Genomic DNA, 25,584 nt, shown 5'->3' with positions numbered 1-25,584 from the left:
CGTAGTCCGGAATTCACCACAGGACATGGAAGTCAGGAGTATCTCTCCCCACGTGGCAGAGAAAGCCTGTGAACTCGGAACCCACGAGTGGCCGGGCAGAAGCACAACCATAGTGAGTGACCAAGACCGGGACCCAGGCCTGCTGTGTTGTTAGACTGCGGGGCCTGCCTCTCCTGGGACCCGCTGCTCCGTTGCCAAAGGCCTGACAGGATGGGTGTGGCCGTGGGGAGAGTGATGCTTCAGAAGCATTTAGATCCACCGTGTGGTTGGACCTGAGTCTTAGAGTTTAAATGGAGTTTCCATGTTGCAATGTGACCTCTTCCCCTTTATTTTATTCATTCTTCACCTCGAGCTTCCTGACCTGCAGGTAGGATGTCTTTGCAGTTGACACAGAGAGAGGCTAATGGGCACGAAGCAGCAGAAATCCTTCACTCTATTTCTGTTTCCTGTTATCCTCCCTGGTGAAAACCTCCCCGCTGTAGTAGTTTTGGGGTGAAGTGTTCACAAAGTACTCAAAACAAATGACTCAGTTTTCAGACTTACTAACATATGGAAGGTTTTCGAAAAAATATTTATAGTTGTGTTTCGGATTTTTTTTTTTTTTTTTGCATTTTTGCTTTAGTTAGAGAATGTTCTGTCCATATTAGAGGTAGTGCTAAAGCAAGCTCGATTGATGATGGGAATTTCACATGACTGTGGGCACCAAGGACCCCAGTAAAAGAAGAGGAGCATTTGCTTGCCCCCACCCCAGGTTGGCCCCACTTCTTCTTTCAGGTGTGTCTTCTTTACCAGCCCACTCACTTCCCTCCACCCCTGGTCCCCTCTCTCTCCCGAGCAGAAGCTGCTGTTTCCTACCCCCGGTCCCATGCCTCGTGTGGTGGGACCCTGCAGCCCATCCTTCCTGTGTGGACTGCTGTCAATTCTCTAGGGCTCATTTACTCTGCCTGGATTCTAGCTCTGTAAGTGTATAAGCTTTAACAGAGAATACCGGTAAGAATGCCATGCCCACAGATCTGCCAGTGGGGATCTGTAACTTGACGTAACTTTACACATCGAGATATTTGGAGAAGTTCACACCTCACAGCAGGAAAGCTTTCCTTAGAGAAGGGTTACCATTAGAAGAGACCCTCACCTGGACTGGCCTTCCATGCATTCATCCAGGTGACAGTCATTTCAGGACAGCACTGCAGAGTCCAAGGAGATTTCATTGTCCTTACCCCTCACTGAAGGCACAGCTAAGCAGCTCTGATGACACTCTTGCTCCCTGCACCCTCTGGTGTTACCCACCAACCTGGCACAGGTCACTCTCAACAGGAGAGATGGTGGAAGGAGGGGGCACCACAGGCAGAGCCAAGCTCTGTGGGTACAGCTGCTTCTAAGAAGTTTGGGGTATTCTGATTAATGTCTAGTGTTCTCTCCTGAAATAAAAGTGCTAGTAGGCTTTGGGGATAATTAAAGCAGATCCCCAACACTTCATTTTACCGGTCGTGTGTTCAATCCCTGTCTCAGGCTAATGCACAGAATTGAGAGCAAGTCAGCCTTGTCCCTAACTGGACTTTCCCAGCACAGCTTGTCCTCCAGTGGCCCTGAGCATGATCATCCTCTGGGATGGGGCACAGAGCTTCATGGGCCAGAGCAACAGACAGGATCACATTGGAGAGTCCCTGTTTTTAGTGAGAGAAAGAAAAAAACATTATCAGTTACATGTTTAGTGTCTAGGAGGTCTCTGCTCTGTAGGAGGGATGTTACTAGGATTTGTTGTGCAGGAGCTGAGTTAAACTGTGATGTGTTTATTCGGGGAAATCCACCACAACTCTTACACAATCCTCCACAGAAGAGTTTTTATTCCCGTGGAGAAATGCCCACAGCACATAGTGGAGTACAAATGTCAGTTACAAAACATGCTCAGTGATTCTATTTTCATTTTTAAAAAAATGATATATACACTGTCGAGACACATAGGGAATGATACTAGTTATGTCCAGGTGGTGCTATTGTGACTGATTTTTTTCTTCCTTTTGCTTATCTCTGTTTTCTGAAAATCTGGCAATGAATTTACACTACTTACAGAATAAGTAGCTCATAACTCTGAATAATCTAAATAAGACTCAGTCTTAGGAAGTAATCATAAATGTTCCTAAAGCTTTTGTTGTCACACTGTTTCTGGCTGGTGCAGTGAGGCCGTGTGTGGTGAGTGAAACAGGTGCATCACCCGCCTTGTGGCCCAAAGTCCCCTTAGCAAATTACTCTAGTGGCCATTATTATAAATAATTACAGATGTACTTTGAGAAACCATTTAAAATCATATCCTGGGGGGACGCCTGGGTGGCTCAGTGGTTGAGTGTCTGCCTTTGGCCCATGTCATGATGCTGGAGTCCTGGGATCGAGGCCCACATCAGGCTCCCTTTGGGGAACCTACTTCTCTCTCTGCCTATGTCTCTGCCTCTCTCTCTTTCTGTGTCTCTCATGAATAAATAAAATCTTAAATAAAAAAATCCTGTCCTGGTAAGGGGCACCTAAATGGCACAATTACGTGTCTGACCTTTGGTTTTGAGTCAGGTCAAGATCTCAGGATCATGGGATTGAGCCCTGCATGGAGCTCCACACTTAGCACAGAGTCTGTATGGGATTGTCTTTCCCACTCCTCTGCTGTTCCTGCCCATGCTCTGTCTCTCTCTCAATCTCTCAAATAATAAATGAAAAAATCTTTTTAAAAAAATCATGTCCTGGCAAGTATCAGTAAGGAGAATTGTTCCAAATGGAGGGTGGCCCTAGTGGCTTTGGAGCTGGCCCTTGCTGCTTATCAGAGGTGGTGGCCGGTCCTGAGCCATGCCTTCTTGTGGGCCCCAAGGGTGATCGCTCTCCCAGCTGTCACCAGGATGAAGGACGATGTGCATGCAGCACCCCGGGCTCCTCTCACATACCCCCATAGATGAGGTCTGCTCTTACTGTGCTCACAAGGCCTGGAAACGCCATGTATGTGTATGTGTATGTGTATGTGTATGTGTATGTGTATGTGTGGTTCCAACTTTGTAAAAAACAGAAACACGAAATTACAAAATCCCACTAAATACCTAGAAGAAATTACAACAAGGATTGCTGTTTTTGATCAAGGAATTGTGAGTGATTTTCTCAGCTTTCCATATTTTCCTATAATGGGCAGGAAATTTGTTTTCTAATTGGGGAAAAATAGGTATATTTTACAGAGCACCCAGATTTGGTGAGTCAGGTGCAGCCCTTTTGCTCCAGGACACCTTCTCAGACATCCTTGGCCCATATAAATCTGAATCCCCATGGGTCTTTCCACTCCACCCTGCCCAATGCACAAAGGATTTTTAGACTGGAAAATATGTGGCCAAACCACCCCATTCCATAGGTGATGAGAGATGAGCTGGATGAAGCAAATTCCCTGGGTCCAGGTGCTCAACAGTTGTGCCCCAACTCCTCGCCCTCATCTTCAAGCAGAATGCCAGCCCCATGCTTACAGGGTTGTTTGGAACAAGCTGGGGGAGAGCGGGGGGAGCACCATATCCCATAGTGGTCAGGAGCCTCTCACAGAGGCACGGTTGCTGTAAGAACGTGACCGGGGCAGGTTGGCTGGTCAGAAGGGGTTCCCAGCTGAGGGAACCATGACATGAGCATGACCAGAGAGGCACCAGTGCGTGCGCTGGAACAGAGGTACTGGTCACCCCGCAGGGCTACTGCAGAGCACTGGGAGTCCTTAGTTTCTTGTATCTCTTGGCACTAAATACTTAGCAACACCCAAGTGAGAACCAGGACAGTAGGATGCAGAGAATTTATGTATGAGGAGAAGACTCAAGATGTCCTCTGGCCCAGATTCGGGCGGGAGCTGAATGAGGAAGGTTTGCAGCGAGCCCCAGAAGTTCTCTGGCCTGGTTTAGTGGACCTGTTGTGTGCATCTGTGAGATTCAGGGCTGAGGTGGAATGGAAGTGGGGGCCGAGACGTGGAATGTTTTTGGATGAAGGAAGCCGCCCCATGCTGGGATTGAGCCTTCTCTCAGTGTCTGAACCAGTCCCCTTATGTTGCCTGCTGGCCCTGTGGTGACCTCACTCAGATCTTGCTGAGCCTGCATGCTCTCACCATGCTGCAGGGGGCTTCACTCCCAGCCGGTCTGCACACAAGTGCCACAGACAGACGAGGCACAGACGAGGCAGGAGGTGGGCATGCTGGCCTTCTCCCCAGGAGCCTGCAGGGGCCTCCGCTCTCGGAGGGGGATGTGGTGCGCTGGGAAGCCACGGTGGCCCTGCCAGCCACGACTATCCCCACCAGAGGCAGAGCCTATTGCTTTATATCCAAAGAACCTGAACTAATACTCCTTTTTTTCTGTGAGACCAAATGACCTTGGGAAAGTTGCCCAAACTCACTGGTCCTTCATTTTCTGACCAAGTAAAGTGGAGAATCAGACCCACCCAAGGACCATCTGAGGCATGTTTTCAGAGGTCCTGGTGTGGCGCTCAGACGTCCCTGTTGGTCAGGTTTTTTTATTTTGTTTTTTTTTTAAGATTTTGTTTATTCATGAAAGATACAGAGAGAGAGAGGCAGAGACACAGGCAGCAGAAGAAGCAGGCTCCATGTGGGGAGCCTGATGCACAGGACTCGATCCCAGAACCCCGGGATCATGCCCTGGGCCAAAGGCAGACACTCAACCACTGAGGCACCCAGGCATCCCCTGGTTGGTCAGTTTTAATCCAAGCCACTCACATGAGTCCGTAGGTTAACGTGTTGGCTCGGTTCTACCTGTTTTCCCCTCTCTGGAAAGCTACTTCCCTTTAACATCATATGCCTGAATGACTGCTTAGGGAGCAATTTCTAGATCCTTCTAGCTCTAAGTGTTGACTCCCTGCTGGGAGAGAAGGATGCAGAGCAATTCATCATCTGGTGCCCCCGCCAGCCTGCCCACCTGCCACAGCGCCCCTTACACGCGTCCACAGTGCTGGGATAGGGGACATGCTGCACTGCATTTCCCTGTCTGTACGACTCTTCCTTTCTCTGGACTTGATAAATGTCTCATTCTTCCATCAAGTGTTCTATGTGGTTTTTCATATTCAACTCCACACTCTGCCGGTTGTCTCAATTTCCTCTCCATACATGTAGGCACATCTGGTTCCATGCAGTTCATCCTCTTGGAGGGATCTCCCCTGGAGGCTTTGGCTGGCCCCTGTCTGGCCCGGTCACCCGTCTACCTGGGATTGTCCTTTGCCCCCTACTCCCTTTCATGTTGGGTCCCCTCTCTCTTGGATCCCATGTCTTCCTTTTTGTTTTGGTGAGCTTTATCCTCCAACTGGTTCCTGAGAACGGCTCACGATAGGTAACTTGAAAATCTTTTGCCGGCATTTGCCCCTGGCCTTGGCTGAGTAGAGCAGTCTGGGTTGGAAATCATTTTCCTTTAGAATTTTGAAGGGTTTCCTCTATCATCTCCTGGTGTCTAGCATTGCTGTTGAGAAGTCTGAGCCATTCTGATCCCTGGGCCTTAATATCTGACCTGCTTTTCTGTCTGGAAGTTTGTAACATCTCTTTGTTGCCAGCGTTCGGAGAACAGACAGCAGTGCGCCCCGGGGAGGGCCTATTTTAGCATCTGTGCTGATAGGCCTTTCAGCCTAGAGTTTGTGTCCCGCTGCCCTGTTGGCGACCTGCTTCCTGCCTCTACCCTCCGGTTTTCTCTGTTTGCTCTCTTGGGAATTCCTACTTCTATACTGTGGACTTCCTAAACCAGCCTCCACTTCTCTCCCCTCTCCCGTTTTCTCTTCTTGTGCTTTTATCCTGCTTTCTAAAAGACATTCTCAGCTTCATCCTGGTGTCCATCACCGTCGCCCCCACCCACCCCCACGCCCCTGCCCCGCCGATGTTCCTGAAGTTTCTTCTTTATGGTCTCCATGCCCTGGAGTTGCCTGTTCTCTGCATCATTCTCTTCTTCGTGGCAGAGGCTTGCCTGGGATGTTGGCCGTCCTGGTTCTGAGAGTGGGGCCCACTGCTGGGAGGAGTGAGGGGCTTTGCTGGGCTCCCTGTGTGGGGGCCTGGCTGGGCTGTTTTGCTGGCTCCTCGTGGTCGGTTGCTCTTGGCCTTCTGGCCTCACCAAGGCCTTTCCTGCTCCCCCACGCCTTCCGCTTCCATGGTCAGGTGCCACCTGCCCATCTCATTCTCCCAGTGCAAAGGAGGTTTGTGCCTTTTTGAGCTCTTGTTCTCACTGTGTGTTCCAGAGGGAGTGAGAAAGTAGGTGTGTGTGTTCATTCTGCTGTCACAGCCCAGGAGGCTGTGGGATTTCATGCTCCGCAGCTGATTCTGACACACTCGTGCTGAGAACCTGGGTAGAGGCTACCCTGTTGGACTCCACACTCCGTCGTCCAGCCCACGTCCCCTGTCCACTCTCCTTTAGCCCTCAGAAATCTGAGTGGTGCTTAGGGGGATGTGGTTCCCTTTACATACACATCCAGGGTTTGGTGAACTCAGTGCAGCTGCCCACAAATGAAGGTAGAGGACCTCTGGAAATGGTGTCTGATGCTGTTGGAATAAGAGCCCCAACTTGAGGAAAACTCAATTTTTGGCCACTTCCTTTATTTCTTCCCCATGCTGCCCTTTTTCCTGTAGCTCATTTGAATAGAGGTTGTGCTTGAGCTCTCCCCCTCAGGCCCCATTGTGAAGAAATGTGACCCTTCTCCGGGATAGCTGAGTCTCAGCCTTTTCCTCATTTTGGAAGACTGCAGTTCCCTGTAAAGGACCGCCGGGTACATGGGCTGCCAGGGCCCACAGCAGCCCCCTTGTCAATCTGCAACATGCACGTGACCACATGGACTCAAGGACCCTGTCCCATGTCCCAGCCTGACAGGCATGTGCCCCACATGACTGTGAGCACCAGGAAGGGTCTGAACGCCAGCCAGAGGCACAAAGCCACAGGGTCCCTTCCTGTGGGCGTCACTCCTCTGGAGGACCAGTCCCGAAGCCTGCCTGTGCAGCAGCTGGTGAGCAGTACCACGGTGCTGGGCATACCCTAAGCGGCTGCCATGAGATCAACTGTCAGAGACACCGAGGGGCCAGTACAGCCGGGATAAAGTTTCTGCAGACTTCTCATGTCACTACAGCACTAGAACCCTGACTAAGCACGGCACAGTCGCAAGGCTGGTGTCAGTGATGGGGTTTCGAGTGGTAGAAAGAGTGGCTACAATCGGCTTTGCCAGCCCCCACTCAGGAAAGAAAGAACATGACAGTTGCCCAGGAAAGCTACCTCTGATCATTTTTGTTTAGCATATCCGCCTGCGATTAGCAGATTCCAGGTCACACTTCAGACCAGATGCAGAGGTATAGGAAATCGCTGGAGCCAATGCAGGAGTGGCACAGGAGAGGGCCTCTGGCTTTGCAGTCGGCCGACCAGAAGTGAGAAGCAAGGGAGCCTTTCTGCCATCCAGAAACCCAGAACCAGCCTCTGATAACCTCACTCAGCTAGACTAGCAGTTTTCAAACATTTTTAGCAATGGAACTCATTCTTCAAATAAAATCTTACACTTCAGCCTGATGTGTTCAACAAGTAACAGCAGAGCTGCTCCCATGAAACTGCCCAGGATGCCTTGTGCAGCAGCCCTGAGGCAGTTAGGACAGAGGATTCGGCAAGGCAGGCCCCACCTGCTGTGTTCCAGCATTAAGAGCACGAATACCCAGAGTCAGGAGCCTGGCAGATGATCTGGCTTGCCCTCCACCCAAGGACACAGAGCCTGAGCAGGAGGGTCACACGCTGAGTGGGGAGCAAAAGACACCAGGGTCCAAGCCTCAGACCCTCGGCCCTCACTCTCCCTGAGAGTCTACTCCTGCTTTAAATACAGGCCTATTAGTATTGGTGTCTGATTTTCAAGTTTATCTGAGTTTAGAAGGAATAGACCAGAAGCAGGAAGAGGATCTGCAACAGAGGAAGACACAGAAGACCTCAAATGAGCACACAAAAGTCAGAACATACAAGAACCGTGGGGTCATGTGACAGAGAAACAAACAAACCCCCTGGGTCAGGGGCCCCCGAGAGCATCACTGCAGCAGCATCCGGTGTACTCGGTCCACACCGAGGAAGAGTCAAGTTCACAGAATGTGTCACAAATGTGAGGTGGATTAAGGATCCATTGAGACAGAGATATTGGGAGGATCAAAGGGGAGGAGTCTGGAAGGTGGTGGCCGGAGGGTTGGTCAGTGCCCCCTGCCAGGCATCGTGCCACTTTGCTGGCTCTCTGATTATCCCGCCTCTGTGTTCCTGAAATGTTCCTGCTGAACTTTATCCAGGTTCCCGTAAGGCCCATCCCCAGATGATCTGTCTAGAGAAACATTTACTTTAGCTATAAAGTTTTCTCTTTTTTTTTTAATTTTTTTTATTTATTTATGATAGGCACACAGTGAAAGAGAGAGAGGCAGAGACACAGGCAGAGGGAGAAGCAGGCTCCATGCACCGGGAGCCCGACGTGGGATTCGATCCCGGGTCTCCAGGATCGCGCCCTGGGCCAAAGGCAGGCACCAAACCGCTGCGCCACCCAGGGATCCCTAGCTATAAAGTTTTCAATGTATTTTTTTTTCTTTTGCCCTAGGTTTATTCACGTTCTGGCTAAGGGAGTGCATGTGCGCACCTGTACCTGTGTGTGTGCACACGCACACGTGCGAGCACTTCCAAGGGTGAAAGCTCACCTGCTGGGAGTGGGGAGAACTCTGATCTCTAGGCTCAGCTCTGCCCTGGGCCCCTTACCATGAGCATCAGATTCATCACTGCTCACTCGGAATACGAGGGAGTCCCGTTTAGCTGGTTTCCTGGGTCCCTTCTAGCCCCAAATCATTTGAGCGAGCCCTTAAAACAGAAGTCAGAGATTTTGTTAGAGGCGTTGTTTCTGTGGGACCTGGAGTTAGTCCTTCTGCCCTCCTTCTCATTTGGAGCTGCCTGGGGCGTGCTGTCCTCAGAATGCCAATTCCACCAACAGTCCTTAGGCAGGGGCTCTGTGAAACACAGTGACACCTGGAGCCTCGTGGGCTGTGAAAAATGAAGCAGCCAATTGCCTGAGTCTGCCCAGGAATGAGGGGGAGGTACACTGGATGGGGGCCCCTCCAGGCTCGTCCATGGAAGCAGGGTGTCTTTCAGAAGGCTCTAGAAGCAGGCAGTTGGGGGCTGAGCTTCACAGAGCAGATCGGGTTCTAAGAGTGGACTCACAAGGGGGAGTTTAGGTGAAGTATCACTATCATAAATAAAAAAAATAAAAAATAAAAATAAAATAAACAGGAGTGGGGCACACATAAGTCTTTGGAAGGACACCAAAGCTACACATAATTCCTTAGCATTTCCAAGTGTTTTTTTTTTAAAGGTTTTATTTATTTATTCTTGAGAGGCACAGAGAGAGAGGCAGAGACACAGGCAGACACAGGCAGAGGGAGAAGCAGGCTCCGTGCAGGGAGCCCGATGTGGGACTCGATCCCGGGACTCCAGGATCGCGCTCTGAGCCAAAGGCAGACGCTCAACTGCTGAGCCAACCAGGCGTCCATCCAAGTGATTTTTAAATCTTAATTTCCGATTTACTCCATTTTACATTTGCACCCTTCATTCCTTTTTTTCTCCCCATTTTTATGAAGTTTTGAATATGAGTAAGGCAAAATTTTAGGCTGCCTTTTTTTTTTAATTTTTATTTATTTATGATAGTCACAGAGAGAGAGAGAGAGGCAGAGACACAGGCAGAGGGAGAAGCAGGCTCCATGCACCGGGAGCCCGATGTGGGATTCGATCCCGGGTCTCCAGGATCGCGCCCTGGGCCAAAGGCAGGCGCCAAACCGCTGCGCCACCCAGGGATCCCCTAGGCTGCCTTTTTTGTTTTTGAAATTTTTAATGAGATAATTGCAGATTCACATGCATTTGTAATAATAGAGATCTGAGTACCATTTCCCCTGCCTCCCCAGTGATAACATTTTGCAAAACAGTACCACATCATGAAAACCAAGGCTTGTCAGAGTTTGGTTTGTTTGTTTAATATCTGCGGTAAAGTCCATATAACATAAAAGTTACCATCGGTGGCATTGAGCACATTCATAATGTTGTAACCTTCACCATCTTGTTCCAGAACATTTTCATCAAGTTTCAAGGAAACGCTGTGCCCAAAGCAGCCACTCCCCAGCGCCCCTTACCCTGGCCCTGGCAACCACTCATCTTTTTCTCTGTGCGGATCTTCCTCTGCTGGACATTTCGTATACAGGGACTTATGTTATAGGTGGCCTTTTACAGTGGGCTTCTTTCACGGAGCTTCACGCTTTTAAGGTGCAGCTGTGTTGTCTTCACATCAGTACCTCTGCCGAATGCTGTCCCACACTGCGGACAGACCACATGTCATTTATCTACTTGTCAGCTGATGGACATTTGGGTTGCTTCCACTTTCTGGCTCTTGTGAACACTGTTGCTATGAACATTCGTGTAGGTTTTGTTTGAATGTCTGATCCAGTTCTTTGGGATATATGTAGGAGTGGGATTTCTGGGTCATATGGTAATTCTTTGTTTAACCTTTGGAGGTTAAACTGCCTGTTTTCCACAGTGGCTGCAGCACGTTACATTCCCTCAGCAGGTAAGAGGGTTCCCCTTTCTCCACATCCTCTCCACTTGTAACTTCCCATTTTCCATTTTCTAGTCATCTTAGTGGGTATGAAATACTGTTGCATGGTTTTGATTCACATGTCCCTAATGACTAATGACATCAATCATCTTTTCGTGTTCTTGTTGGCCATTTGTATGTCTTCTTTAGAGAAATGTCTGTTCAAGTCCTTTGCCTATTTTTTCATTGGGTTGTTTGTGTTTTTGTTGTGGGTTGTAAGAGTTCTTTATTTATTTTGGACACTAGACCCTTATTAGATATGAAGCTTGCAAATATTTTCTCCCATTGTGTGGTCGGTGTTCTCACCTTCTTCATGGGCCCTTTGATGCACAAAAGTTTTTCATTTGGGTGAAGTCCAATTTCTCTTTTTTTTCTTTTTGTTGCTCTTGCCTTTGATATCATATCTAAGAAACCACTGTCAGATTTAGTTCTTATATTTATTTTTGATCCATTTCCAGATAATTTTGTATATGGTATGAGGTTAAGTGTCCAGCCTCATTCTTTCACATGTGTGCAATCCAATTGTGCCAGCACCATTTGTTGAAAAGACTGTTCTTTTCTCATTGAATGATCTTTGCAATCTTGTTGAAAATCACTTGACTGTATGGATTTTTTTCTGAACTCTCAGTTCTGTTCCATTGATTTATATGTCTGTCCTTAGGCCAGTACCACACCGTTACATAATAGTTTTGAAATCAGAAAATGCGAAGCTTCCAAATTTCTCTCTCTCTCTCTCTCTCTCTTTTTGGCTACTCAGTGTCTCTTGTAATTCCATATGAATTTTAGGATCTGCCTTTCGATTTTTGCTGAATAGCTGGGAGTTTGGTAGAGATTGCAATAAAATCTGTAGACTGCTTTGGGTAGTATTGTCTTGCCTACTTCTTTCTTTTTTAAAGATTTTATTTATTTATTTGAAAGAAGAAGAAGAAGAAGAGAGAGAGAGAGAGAGAGTGTGTGTGTGTGTGTGTGTGTGCAGGAAGAGCAGCAGCAGAAGAGGGAGAAGCAGATTCCCTGCTGAGCAGTCAGCCCAATGTAGGGCTTGATCCCAGGACCCTGAGATCACTACCTGAGCCGAAGGCAGACTCCCAGGTGCCCCAGTTCTTGAGAAAAGTGCAGAGCATTTTTTCTCAAAAGGTAACCCACAGAGGGGCGCCTGGGTGGCTCAGTTGGTTGAGCATCTGACTCTTGATTTAGGCTCAGGCCATGATCTCAGGGTTGTGAGATCCAGCCCCACATCAGGCTCCGTGTTCAGCACAGTCTGCTTCTCCCTTTGGTCCTCCCACCACACTCTCTCTCTCTTTCTGTCTCTCAAATAAATAAACAAATAAAATCATTTTTTAAAAAAGGTGATACACAGATAACCTGAACAAAATTGCCTGAGGTGCTTGTCTAAAAAGTCATTTCTGGGCCCTAGTCCCAAAGTCTGATGCTGAAAGGCTGACCCAGCCCAGGAATGTGCCATTTTTTTGTTCATTCATTCATTCTTTGATTTGTTCAGAGTTCCAGTTCAGATACAGTGAAATATTAGTTTCAGGCGTACAGTATAGTGATCAGCACTTCATACATGTCCCAGTGCTCATCACAAGTGCCCTCCTTCACCCACATCACCTGTTTGCCCATCCCCCCCGGCCTCCCCCAGGTGTGCTCTCTGTAGTTAAGAGTCTGTTTCCTAGTTTGTCTGCCCCCCCTTTCTTTTTCCCTCTGCTCATTTGTTTTTTCTTAAACTCCACACGAGTGAAATCACATGGTATTTGTCTTGCTCTGACTGACTTATTTCACTTAGCATAATACCCTCCAGCTCCCTCCACAAATGGCAAGATTTCATTCTTTTTTATGGCTGAGTAATAAGGAATGTGCCGTTTTATAAGTTCCCCACACAAATCCTGGGCTGTAAGGTTTAAGAGCCGCTGGACCCTGATCTCTCTCACCTTGCCCCCAGAGCGACTTGGGTTCAGCAAAAACAAGCTTCTTACTTTGCAGTCAGCCCATGTGTGATGCTTCTTCACAGACTGCCACCCGTTCACCTCGCCTCGGCATCCGGGTCTGCTTTATCGTAGGGTAGGAGGTGGCCAGGACTTGCACTGGTTGCCATTTGGGAAAGAGCCGTGTGTCTTGGGCTGTGTTCAGGAGCTCTCAGAGTAGTGGCTGAGGGCGAGGGACATTTCTGGAACCCTTTGCTGCCTTATCACCCTACACAGGTGCCTGTCTTCCATCCTGCCTCCAGCTTTACCCCTCTTCTCACAGAGGCCAGGATGCTGTGCTCTCTTCTGAGTCCTCAATTCCGCTGAGAAGCCTTTTGTACTTTGCATCTTGTTTCCTGCCAGCTGCCCTCAGGTCCCTCTTCTAAGCCTCTGCCTCCCTGAACACCTTCAGTCTCAGAGCCCTGGACCTCAGCAGATCCTCCTGCAACATCCAGGCAGGCGGGCCTTGTATGGTGCTGCCCTGCCCTTCCCACTCCAGCTGCCTGGCCCAGCGTCCAGCCCCAGTTCCCTTGCTCGCTCCTTCCCTGTGCTCTCACTCTACCTGGCACTCTCCTGGCCCTCTGCCCTGGCTCATTCCTGCTCGCCCTTCAGCCTCAGGTTGGCTGTCCATTCCTGGGTCAGCCTTTCCTGCCCTCCTGGACTTGGTCTGATGTACACCATCCATTCTCAGAATTCCTCACTCAGTAGCCTTCCCTGTTGCCGTCTTAAGTTTCTTTGTGAGACTGTTTGGTTAATGATGTATCTGTCACCAGACTTTAATATCCAGGAGTCAAGGAAATGGATCCCTAGCACCTAGCACTGTGCCTGGCACACGGTAGATGCTTGGGTAGATCTCCGTTGGATGGGTTGGTAGGACCGTGGTGGAGGCATGAGGGGCAGGCGGCTGTGGATGAAGGTGGATGAAGGTAGATGGGTGGGCGGGTGGCTGAGTGCCTAGCTGACAGGCTGGCAAGCACCAGTGAGTTTCCAGAACCTCTTTTCTCTCTCCTTCAACAAACATCTCTCAGAGCCTACTATTTGATCCTCCTTCAGGAAACAAAGGTCACTAAGGCACAGTATGTTGTCAGGGCCCCTGTGTCCCAGAGGCTAGTGGGAGCATGTGGGCCTGGTGGGCCGAGTGGCGGAGGGTTCTTCTGTATGGTCTCCTCCCTTCCTGTGCTCTCCCCTCCTGGAGGCTTAGATACCTTCCCCCCTGCCTTCCTGTCCCACTTTGTTCACTTCTCACTCTTAACCCTTTACAGCCTGGTCCCTGTCCCCTCAGGTCTCCAGGAACTGCTAGTGACCTCGTTTTGTTTTCCCCCTGACCTCTGAGTCACACTCGATACCAGTGTCCAGCCCTTCCTGCTTGCCACTCTGTTACTATCCCATTGGGTATAGATGTTTTCAAGGAGCCCCCAGCCGCACCATCAGGGAACTGTGCCCCAGAATGACTGCATCATAAATGCCAAGGCCCGGGCCCTCCTGAGAGCACCTGATGCAAGGCCCAGGTCTGTTTTCCAGAGCCCCCTGGGTGACTGGGGGAGAGCCACTGTTGGAATCACAGCTGTGGTGGCATGGGGGAAGGCTTCGTATATTGTGAACTGAGCCAAAAGCAGAACACAAAATGACATAAGCCAGATTTTTTGAAATAAAAAGCTTTACATAGGAAAGAAGCTAAAAATAAAGTATTAACAGTAAGTGTCCTCAAAATCACTTTTTACAATTCCTTCTTATTTTGTTTTTCACATTTCTCTAACGAGTCTACAGAAGGGTACGGCCTAGTGGTTGAGAGTTTATTTTGTTCACTAGCAGACCACTGGGATCCTGAGTCATGCCCACTCTGTCCAGAAGGCTCTGATGTGCTCAGTTTTGTCCATTGAAATGCGTGGGCTCACTTAGCCCCCAGACTCCGTGGTGCCGACAAGAAGACGATGTGAGTCCCTCTCACACAGTGGCACAGCCAGTAAACCCAAGGGCCCCACGCTCTGTCAGAAGCCCTCGGCTGTCTTCAGAGGAGGCCCAGGAACATTGCACTCCAGCTGTCCTCATGGAGGCACCTAGGCTTACGTCGGTGCTTTTCACAGAAACAGTCTTAGGGATGGGTGACATAGGTGAAGGGATTTAGAGGCACAAACTTACATTTATGAAATAAGTCACGGAGATGAAAAGTACAGCACAGGGGACCTAGTCAACAGTATGTAATCACGTCGTTCAGTGACAGGTGGCGACCACACGGTGGGAGCCCTGGGGATGTATGGAAGAGTTGAATCACTGTGTTGTACACCTGAAGCTAATATAGCACCGTATGGTGATTATACTCCAATTTTAAAAAATCTGAACAGTAGTCCATGAACAAAAGAACAAATCCAAAGGTGACAATTACCAAAGAAAAAAATCTGAGTTCATAAAATAAATCCAGCAAAGGCCCAGGGAGGCTGCTAATGAATTGGGTGACAAGTGCCGTTGCCAGGTGAGCCACAGCAGAGCCCACGACTGCTCGTTGTATGTGAGCAGGGGTCCCTGCTCCCCAAACCCTCCACTGTCTCCCACTGGGAATGACCCTGTTAGACACCGTCTGCTCCAGAGAAAGAGGAAGTCATTTGCTTTTAGCTCCCATGATTTTCCTGGTTTCTGACCCTAGGACACGTGCAGCCCCACTGGTCAGGCTGGCCCTCGGGCATTCACTCGTGACCATGTGGCAGACCGGGCTTCTCCACCGCCCACCCTCTCAGCAGCCAGCAGAGCAAGCCCCCATTTCACCAACTTTTCAGCCATTTGTTCTCTTCTTTTGGAAAGGACATCAGGTTATTTCTCCCTGTCTTCACTGTCTGACTCAGCAGCCGCTGTGCTCATGTTTATGTTTATCAACCCGAGTGTGCCGAGGGCTCTGAGGGATCCAGATAAGCAGGGCAGCCCTGCCCTGGCTGGTCCTTCAGCAGACCCCGTGCCCCCCACCTTGCAGGCCTGCTCTGAGGCTGTCCACCACCACCCTGGGGCAGGGCCATCTCTCGTCTCACCTGGATTCTGGAACAGGGCGCCCGTTCCACCCAGGCCTCCCTGAGGTCCGGCCTCATGACAGCCAGGGTCATTTTGTGCTACTCTTGTTTTCAGAACCATCTAGTGGCTTCTCACTTCACTCAGCACGAAGTCCACTTCCTCCCTCAGCCTGTGGCCCTGACACCCTCTGACCTCTCCCTGCTGTCCCTGGGCTCCAGCCACCCCACCTCCTTTCCATTCCCAAACCTGCACCTGTCTCCAGGCTCTGCACTCACTGAGACTGCCCAGCTTGCCTTCCCGGGGTGGCCAGGTCAGGGAACCCTTCCTGCCCACCCAGCCCTCACAGTGGAATGGAAGCTCCTGGGGGCAGGGATGTGTGGTTAGTTCGCATTTGAGGTTTCCCCTGGTGCCTAGCACAGGGCCTGGCGTGCTGTCCAGTACATGATTGAGTGACCCCACTCAGAAATGTTCAGGAGGCAGCCAGTCCAAGAGCTAAGGCAGCAGGAGCACCCCTGTGGGGGTGGCATGGTGTTCCGTGGGACCCAGTCTGGGAAACGCTGCAAGATGCTGTGCTTCATGAGGTCTGTCCCTAAGGATGTGTTGCTCTTCCTCTTTTACTGTGCAGTTACTGGCATCCCTGTGTGCTTTTATTCTGCCACTTAGGCGCCTCTGTCCTTTGAGAACTGGCCTGCGTTCTCCCTCTCCCCTGGCCTCCCCTGGGCTGTCCTGTGGGCAGGCCTCCCCCTGGGGAGGGCCATTACCTCTTTGAGATGCAGCCTCCGTTCCACCTGCTCCATCGGAGTCAGGTGCAAGTCCTGTGTGGGGTGTGGAGAGCAGGGGGGTGGTAACTGGGTGCGGTTACACGGCTGTGCTCAGATTATGAAAACCCACTGAGCTGTACACTTAGGATTTGTGTGCTTTTTTGGATGCATGTGATCCTTTGATAAAAAGTTGTCCTTTTATTGGATGAGAGCAAGCAAAGAACTTGGCCCAGATGACGCCTCAGCAGGGAGCAGTGCGAGCATCCTGCCAGCACTCCTCAGCAACCCCAGAAGTGACAAGAAGTGGCTCTGCCTGCAGGCGAGTGTACCTTGCCAGGCCAGGCCGGAGCTCTGTGGGCAGGCACTGGAGTGGGGTGAGGCTCAGGGCCTGCCAGGCGGAGGGAGGAGGGCATGCAGGGGGCCAGTGTGCAGGAAGGGAATGGTGGCTAGATGCAGAGGACGTGCGGACTCAGGCTGAGCCTGGGCTGCGAGAGGAAGTCCCATTGCATTCTGTGGGCCCCTGGGGTCCTAAGAAGGCTGCCACAGGGGGGCTGCAGGAGGGAGAACTGTGGGCAGCCCCCCAGCCAGGCGGAGGGCCGCCCAGAGACATGTAGGGGACGGCGGAGCCTGAGGATGGAGGGGAGAGAAGGGCATGGCCTGGCTGTCGGATGGCCTCTCTTCGTCCTCCCCCTCCCCTGCCTGCCTCTTTCTCGGGGCTTTCTCTGCCCGCCCTCTCTTGCTGTCTCCCCATCATGTCACCCCAATTCTTTCTTCCCTGGCCCATCACAGCCTTCTGTGTCTTCCCGTTGTTCTGCTTGTCCCCAGCACACTGCCCCAAAAGTTAATGGCTTCAGACGGTAAATTATTGCTTCCCCTCGGATGTAGGCAGTGTGTGCGTGGATAGCCTCTCTGTGTGCCTCCCTCTACCTCCACGTGGCCCCTGCACACCCCACTGTGCAGGCTCTGATGGGAACCCAGAGACCACGTTCGGCCTGCCATCAAGTTGTTTCTGCCATGTGTTGTTGGACAGAGAAGTCACAGATCAGATTCCAGGAGGGGGACAGACCTGGTGTCTCAGTGGGGCCATATGTAGTACGTGCCCACATGCTACGGAGGACGCGTGTTCTTCCCTCCACCTAGCACCTGCCTCTCCCTCCGCTCTCTGGAGCCCCCGTCATCCGTCCTCCATGGAATGGGGCAGGGCTGGGCCTAGAGCAGCACTTCCCAAAGGGAACCCCAGGTCATGGGATGAAGTAGGTGCAATGTGTAACAAAGGGGATTTCATGGCCAAACAAGGGTGGAGTAAACAAGCTGACCAAACAGGTGTGTGCACTACCCGGAGGGGAAGGCCCAGGCACACTGGACATCTAGCACCCTTCAGAGCCCAGAGCAGGGGCAGGCGCTGCAGCTTCGTGCGTGGCTGCCCAGGGGATGGGGAAGTGGTGGGGGCTCCCTCCGACCTCACCTGTGCATCTGTGGCTTGGCGCTCGGAAGGGACTCCGGGTTTTTTTTTTTTTTTTTTTTTATGATAGAGAGAGGGAGAGAGGCAGAGACACAGGCAGAGGGAGAAGCAGGCTCCATGTAGGGAGCCCGATGTGGGATTCGATCCTGGGTCTCCAGGCACCAAACCGCTGCACCACCCAGGGATCCGGGACTCCGGGTTTTATATGCTGTTCTGTTTTATGTTGGTGACTATTGTGCGGGGGTGTGCCAAGCCTCAGCGACATCTCAGCCCCCTGTCCTCCGCAGGGACTGGTTTGGTAGCGTGGTCACTAAAAGCTTGTAGAATAAATTGCACGACCCCTCCCTGACACACTTGCTCCCCACTGAGCCTCCCGCGCTGGCCCCTCGTCCCTCAGCCGCCTCCTCTCCTGGCCGTGCCCTGCCACAGGGCTGCCTCCTCCGGCACAGTGCTCCTTTTATTTCTTGATAGCATCTGTCCTCACCTGAAACTAGCCTTCAAAAGCCTTATGTTTCCTGCCTGGCCGATCCAGTCCCCTGCGCAGGCTGGGTGCTCCCCGAGGCTCCCCGGGCCTGCTGTCTGCAGCCTGATGAGCGGAGCCCGGGTTCCCTCGCACGCGGCCAAGGAGGGAGCACTTTGCTAATAGGTCTCTTAGGACAGATGCCTGTTCTCTCTTGAAATGCTACAGATGGACAGATGGCCCTGCTGTGAGGCTGGGAGCGCGTGGCCACTCGTGTGCCTGTGCGCTCCATGTAAGGGAGAAGTTTGGAGCAGCCCGAGTCAGGCCCAGGCTGGGAGGGAGGTGGGAAGCGCCCGGTCTCTGGCAGTGTGCCAGAGCAGCTTCAGGCCTCCCCAACTCCGAAAGCGCTGGACGTTATTTTGAGGGCCACGCAGCAGGCAAGGCAGATGGTGGGGCTCCCGAGGGTGGGTGGTGACGCAGAGCTAGTAGCCACGCTCTAGAGAGAAGCTGCCGCACCTCCCTCTGCTGTTCCCCGTGTCCCCTGGCCTCCCATCAGCTGAAGGCCTCGACCCGGGAGCTCGCTGCTGGCCACCCGGTGGCCCTCCCTCCTCACAGGCTGGTTCATCATTCACCCAGCCAGCCAGCCAGCAGCTGGGGCCCGGAGCCCCCGGCCGCCTTGACAGGGTGGAGAGAGCAAGGTGAGTCCCTCTGCCCACGTGCCCGGGAGCGCCTGGCGGCCGGACTGGCAGTTGTGTGGTGTCAGCATGACGACAGGAAGCCCCGGGACTGCGTTCACCGTAGCCAGGAGGAGGAAGCACAGAGCGGCAGAGGCGTGTCAGCCGTGAGTGTCCGCCGGTGACTGCTCTGGGTCCAGTTGAGGCAGACCAGGAAGGCAGAGCCCAAGACCAGGGATGTAACCGGGACCAAGAGGCCCAGGGCAAATGGACAGCGTCAGTCGCTAGGGGGAGGACAGCCGACCCCAGGGTCGGTCCTGAGCAGCACTGCTGCTGACCAGGGGCTGGACCCTGCAGACAGCTGTGCCAAAGCGAGGCGGGCAGGGCCACGGACCTTCTTGCCCGCCAGTCCCCATTTCCTGCAGTGACACAGCCGCTCTGTGACGTCAGCCTTGCCTTCAGCCTGTCCCATGTGTATGAAAAGCAGAGTGGGAGGCAAAGGCTCAGAGTGTGTGGGGAGGCCCACCACTCGCCCCCGAGCCGTCCACGCCCTCGATGGAGCTCCCAGGGGTGTCACGTGCTGCCTGCTGTGTACCTCTCCCACAGCGCCCACCACGGTGATAGCATACCTTGGTTTTATTTCTATGATTTTTTAAAATATTTTATTTACTTATTTTAGTAGGAGGGGGAACACATGAGGGGAACACGTGAGGGGGCAGACGGAGAGGGAGAGACTGTGCTAAGCAGAGTCTACTGAGCATGGAGCCCAGCGCGGGGCTGGATCCCACGACCCTGAGATCATGACCTGAGCTGAAATCAAGTGTCGGACACTTAAACGGCACCACCCAGGTGCCCCATTTCTGTAATTTTTAAAAAATTTTTTTCTTATTTATTCATGAGAAGCACAGAGAGAGAGAGGGAGGCAGAGACACAGGCAGAGGGAGAAGCAGGCTCCATGCAGGGAGCCCAATGCGGGACTTGATCCCAGGACTCTGGATCACACCCTGGGCCAAAGGCAGGCGCTAAACCACTGAGCCACCCGGGCTGCCCCCTCTAATTTTTTTTAATTAAAGTTTTTATCTTGAAAAAACTCGAAGCCAACAGAAACCCTGCAGGTGTATTTCAGTAAAGCCTAATAGATGCTTCATCCAGATTCAGCCGCTGTTCACACTCTGCCGTGTGCGTCTCTGTGTGAGCATGAAGCTGTGAGCCTGAGGCTGCGTACGCACGCGTGAGACCCCCCCCCAAGGCCCGGCCCTGAGGCCCGTGTTCTCCAGAGCTGGCCTTGCCATTGGGCGTCACCTGCCATCAGGTGATGATGTCCCCATCGGGGACGGTGTGAACACGGTGCTCTTCCATTGCTGTCCTTTCCCGCCGCCTGCCCGTCCCAGCCCAGGACCCCATGTGCACCTCTTGCACCTCCTGTCATCTGGCCCATCTCGGCCTCTCTGTCCCTCAGGACATGCTGTCGCTGACGAGCTGGGCTTCCTGGTTTGATGGGAGGTCCCTCAGGCTGGGTTTGCCAGACATGGCAGGCCGCGCTCAGAGGGCAGGACGAGGTCCACTCTGCTTCTCCCTGGGGCTCCAAACCTTCTGTCCTTGCTCTCTCCAAAAATAACATGCCCCCCACCTCCTCCCCTGAGGAAAGTCTCTTCCTGTTTGCAGCCTGCTGGGGTCACACTGGTCAGCGTCCACTCCAGTCCCAACGACCAGATGCTGTGGGCGCTCGATAGCAGGTGGAACGTGCACGTCCGAGCTGGAATCACCGAAGAGATGCCAGTGGGGACCGACTGGGAGCACGTGCCAGGTAGAAACGTGAGCGTGGCGTGGCTGCCCCTCCCCTGGGCACCTGGTCCGTCAGGCAGCCTGTCCTACTGAGGCAGGTGACAACAGGTGTCTAACGGAATATTCCTTGTTTGAGGGACCCAGCATTGCAGGACTGCAGCCAGCTCTATGCCCTTGGAGTTCTTTGTGGGATGATTGTTCCCAGATGGCCCGGACCCGTGTGCCCTGTGGCCTTGGGTCCTTGGTGGTGTGGCTCGCACTGCCGGTGGGGCACCCTTTCCCTCGGCCCCCACTCCGAGTCCTGCGTGCAGGGCACGGCCAGCAAGGGGCCTTCCTGGTCGACAGGGCCCAGTGGTGTGAGAGAGCGGCCTCGTGGGAGGGGGTGGCCTGTCCTCTCCGCAGCCGGGGCTGAGGACAGACGGACACCCTGTTCACGTGCAGGGTTGCAGGCCTGCCAGCTGGCACTGAGCACCAGGACCGTGTGGGCCCGCTGCCCCAATGGTGATCTTGCCCGGCGGTACGGCGTCACCGACAAGAACCCTGCGGGAGACTATTGGAAGAAAATACCCGGCAACGTGACGTGTTTCACAGGCAAGTGCCAGGGCTCCGCAGGGCTCGGGGCTGCACGGCTCTCATCGGGTTCAGGGCTCCCCTGGGCGAGGTCAGTGGGGCCTCCACAGGAGGCTGCTCCCACGGGGCTTGCTCTCCAGATCGCTGAGGTCACACCCGAGGGAGGGCATCCCGCACCCCACTGGCCAGAGTGTCCCAGGAGCGGGGCCACCCACTTTAGAGCCAGAGGAGCTGGGACACAGATTGAGGGTGGCGGATCCGGAGCCCAGAGCTAGAAAGTGCCGCGTCGGGATGTGGAGCCAGCCCTGACCCCACTTGTGCCCGCTGCCCGGGCTGGGTGACTAACGATCGTGCGGCCGGCTCTCGTCCCTGCAGTGACCTCGTCCGATGAGCTGTGGGCAGTGGGCCCCCCTGGCTACCTCCTCCAGCGGCTGACGAGGACTTTCAGCCACTCGCACGGCGCCCCGAGCAGCCACGCCACCACCCCCCACCCCGAGGACCTGGAGGACGAGTGGGAGGTCATCTGAAGGAGCCTGGGGGCAGGGCTGCTCAGGAGGGAGGAGGCCGGGACGGTGGCGGACACAGTGGTTTCGGAGTCGCTCGCTCTCGGCCACGCCTCATCAGCCCTCGTCCAGACATGCCGGGCCGGCTCGGACAACCACACTTGCTTTCATCCATGTTTGTTTCCGTCTGTTCCAGAACCCACAGCCTCGGCCGAGTGATGTGGAGCCGTTGCCAGAGCGGCAGTGCCTCTGAGCTCCTGCGAGGCCGCGTCCCCTGGCGCTCCAGGCCCGCCATGGGGACAACCCGGGGGTCAGTGCTCCCTGCCACTGACGGGGGTCCTGGGCCAGCTTGTGGTCATCACAGGGACACGAGTTCTGGCACACATTCCGTGCTGGACCCCCCAGTGGGGAAACCAAGGCCGTGTCGGAGAGTGGGGCGCCGGTCTGTGCCAGGCTGCAGCACCCGCGCTCACTCACACCACAACATGCACGCCCACACCACGCACGCCCTCCCGGCCCACGCACAGGGCACAGCACACTCGCCTCTTGGAGAACACACTTCAGCCAAAACAATAAAGGCCAGTGGATGACATGGATGTGAAGGGTGCACGTGTTCCCAAGGCAGCGGTGGCCCTGGGCGGTGTGGCCGAGGTGGGGGAGCTCGGCCACGGTGGCTGACTCAGCAGTGTCTTTAGAGCGATGTTAATGCTGCTGGTGGACGTCGTAAAGACCGGAAGCATCCTCACAGGATGAGTCTACTAATTATTGCCTTTTTTGTTTGTTATATTACAAACCTGCATAAGATACCTCATTTGAAATCAACTCTTACAAATTTAGAGGAGAAATGTATTTTCGGAAACCAGTGGAAGGCCTTTCGTTCCTTCGCATGGTTTACCCTGCGCCGGCGCTGTCCTCAGCCGCAGCTTCACGGAGCGTGGGCGTCCCCCCGCGTGTCCTCCACGTGCGGGGCAGTCGTGGCACCTGCCGGCTGGCCCCGAGTGGCCACCGGTGCCGTTAGCAGGCATTGGGTTGATGCCCCCAGGAGGTTCGAACCGAGCCCGCTGTGGCCACGCCGGACGCCGGTCCCTGGGGTCGGCCTGCGGTGCCCACTGTCCCCGCAGGCATCTGGGCCCGAGGCTCGGCAGCCCGGCCCGCGTCCCGCCTGAGCGCACCGCCCCCCCCTCCTGGAGGCAGCTCCCAAGTGGGACTCGGCCTCGCTGCTTTTTTTAGCCTGTCCTTGGTCCAGGGCCCAGTGACGCGACGCCTGTTTTCTACTAAGCAAACGTGTCCAGGAGCCCCCGGGCCGCAGGTGGAGAGCGATACGGCGTGTTCCCTGCCGGGACCCGGCCGCGGAGACGGAGGTGCCCCAGGCCCAAAGGAGGACAAGACGCTGGAACCCCAGGCCCTGCTTCACACTCCACGCTTAGAGAACCTTGTTCTAGAAGGCCGGCGAGCGCAGAGGCCGGCCCCGGCTGCGGCGGCTCCTCCGGACGTTGTGCCTTGCGGCCCCTGGACGGCAGAGCCCTCCTAAACCCACGGGACTTTAGTGCAATTAAACCCAAGTCTAGTTTGATACTTTTAAACTACTTTTAGCTTCAGTGCTTTGTACGGTTTTTCTTTCCGGTTTTAATTTTTAGTTGTGCTTTGAGACAGTGCAATAAACTAGACTTTTTCCAAACCTGGTCGAGTCTGGTGTTCGGGCTGTGAGAAGGGGCCCCGCGCAGCCTCGGCGGTGGCGTGCCCGCCTGTGCCCGACGGATCTGCGGTGGCGCTCGGCGGCCCGGAGGCTGGGGGGCGCGATGGCCCGGCCCGCGTGGGGTTTCCGCACCGGCTCACCCAGGACGGCTGTCCCCGGGGAGCGGTCGCTCCGCAGGCCCCCGAGGCCGGGCCGCTGTGGGCGGGCCTGGGGGGGTCGAGGCCCTGAGCCCAGGACTCCGCCACCAAGAAACGAAACCAAAGGCCACCAGTGCCCTAGTGGAAAGCACCCTGCAGGGAGGGATCAGGGCCTCGGCCGCGGGACGCGTCGTGTGCCACGGAGGCCTGAGCGAGAGACGTCTGCCCCGTGTCAGGGAATGTCCCGCTTCACCGAAGACATCGAGGCACACTCGAATTACGACGTCCAACGTCCCCCAGGAAAGACGAAGGACGCTGCGAAGACCTCAGTCCTTTCCAAAGGCTCTAACTCAGTTTGGGGGGAGCCTCACTGGGATGTTGGTCTGTGTCGGGGGAGGTCCCACAATGATGCTCGTGCCCACAGGTGCCCCCCGACTGCCAGACGTGGGCCTGGGGCTCCTGCACAGCTTCGGGTCCCCCTCGAGCCCCTGCGGGAAGCACTGTGAGCCTCAGTGACACTCAGAGAGGTTCCGTACTTGCTGGAGGCCACGCACGGGCCATTGGGACTGGAGCCCAGCTCTGCAGAACTCCAGGCCAGCCTGCGTGACGCCACCTCACTGTCCTGGGAAGAAACAGGTGGGAATTGCCAAGGGTGCTGACGGCAGCAGGCGAATTAAAGGATGGCGTGGGAGGGAGGGCCAGGGATGGCAGGCGGCCCGACCGGACCCGCGGGAGCTGACATGAAGGCACATCGGGACAGGCGGGTGAGGTCACAATTGATGTGCATGCACCACCCCTTCATTATCTGGGCAAACCTATTAAATGGATTAAAGTGTCTTAAAACCATGGGAGCCTGGGGGACTCCATCGGTTAAGCGTCTGACTCTTGATCTCAGCTCAGGTCTTATCTCAGGGTCACAAGTTCAATGCTCACGTTGGACTCAAATTGGGCGTGGAGCCGGCTTTAAAAAAACTTAAAAAAAAGGGGGAATGATATCTGATTTCCGGATGGCAAAGGATTTTAGACTCAAAAGTGACAGGAGAACCACAGAGGAAATTACAGATTTGATTTCCTCAAAATCTTAAAATTCTACAAAATTTAAACCCCACTTAAAAGGGGAAATTGTGACATCATGGATGGTGACTATATACCTTAAGAAATGTGCACACACCAGGGGCACCCGGGTAGCTCAGTGTTGAGCGTGTGCCTTTGGCTCAGGGCATGATCCTGGGGTCTTGGGATCGAGTCCTGCACCGGGCTCCCCGCGAGGAGCCTGCTTCTCCTATGTCCTGTCTCTCAGGAATAAATCTTTAAAAAAAAAAAAAAAGTGTACACAGCAGTCGGAGGAACACCTAAGGCACTCGTATGGACAGAGATGAAAGAGCAAATGCCTGGCACCCAGGTGGGGCGCGGACAGAGCAGGGGGAGCGATCGTAAAGCCCGCAAACCCACAAACTCCACTTCTGGAAACCTGTCCTCAAGAACAAACCCTAAATCGGGGGAAGACGTATAGTGCAGGCGGTTTTGTGATTGTAAAATATCGGCCCGTGGCCTCGAAGAACAGCCCCTGCGCAGCTGTCACAGAGCAGGTGTCCTGGGGGACGGCCCGGCTGCAGCGCGGCGGTGCCAACTGTCCGCAGCGCGTCACGACGTGGTCTGGTGGGAGACCAGAGACCACGCAGAGCGGGAGAAAGGAGAGACGGGGATATCGGGCCCGGGTACGCGCACCCTCCTAACTTTTGGGGGGTTCGAAATGGTCCGTCATTCCAGCTGCGCAGAAAGGGCGTAAGAACCAAGGTCACCCTGCAGCTGGTCGCGGCGGTTCCCTGGGCCATATATATCTTTTTGTATCTTTTGAATTTCAAGCCATGTAAATGTATATTATTTCAAAATAAAATCCACATTTTAAAAACGGGGCTCCCTAACCTGAACTCCTCACACCGTCAACACTAGGGAGTCAAAAAATAAAA

General features: G+C 53.7%; 1 protein-coding gene across 1 annotated transcript in view; it reads left to right on the top strand.

Annotated features, from left to right (window-relative positions):
- The window catches only part of TECPR2 (tectonin beta-propeller repeat containing 2), a 101,451-nt gene extending 77,992 nt beyond the window's left edge, over positions 1–23,459 (top strand). The window contains exons 18-20 of the mRNA XM_055304346.1: positions 20,589–20,730; positions 21,150–21,299; positions 21,654–23,459. Of these exons, the coding sequence (XP_055160321.1) occupies positions 20,589–20,730; positions 21,150–21,299; positions 21,654–21,805 (444 nt within the window). The 3' untranslated portion in view covers positions 21,806–23,459. The remainder of the gene's footprint in view (positions 1–20,588; positions 20,731–21,149; positions 21,300–21,653) is intronic.
- Positions 23,460–25,584: the final 2,125 nt, after the last annotated feature.

The sequence above is a fragment of the Nyctereutes procyonoides genome, unplaced genomic scaffold, assembly GCF_905146905.1.
Source record: "Nyctereutes procyonoides isolate TBG_1078 unplaced genomic scaffold, NYPRO_anot_genome, whole genome shotgun sequence".
NCBI classification, from domain to species: Eukaryota; Metazoa; Chordata; class Mammalia; order Carnivora; family Canidae; genus Nyctereutes; species Nyctereutes procyonoides.
The sequence above is the reverse complement of the archived record's forward strand: the minus strand, read 5'-3'. Positions and strand labels throughout refer to the sequence as shown.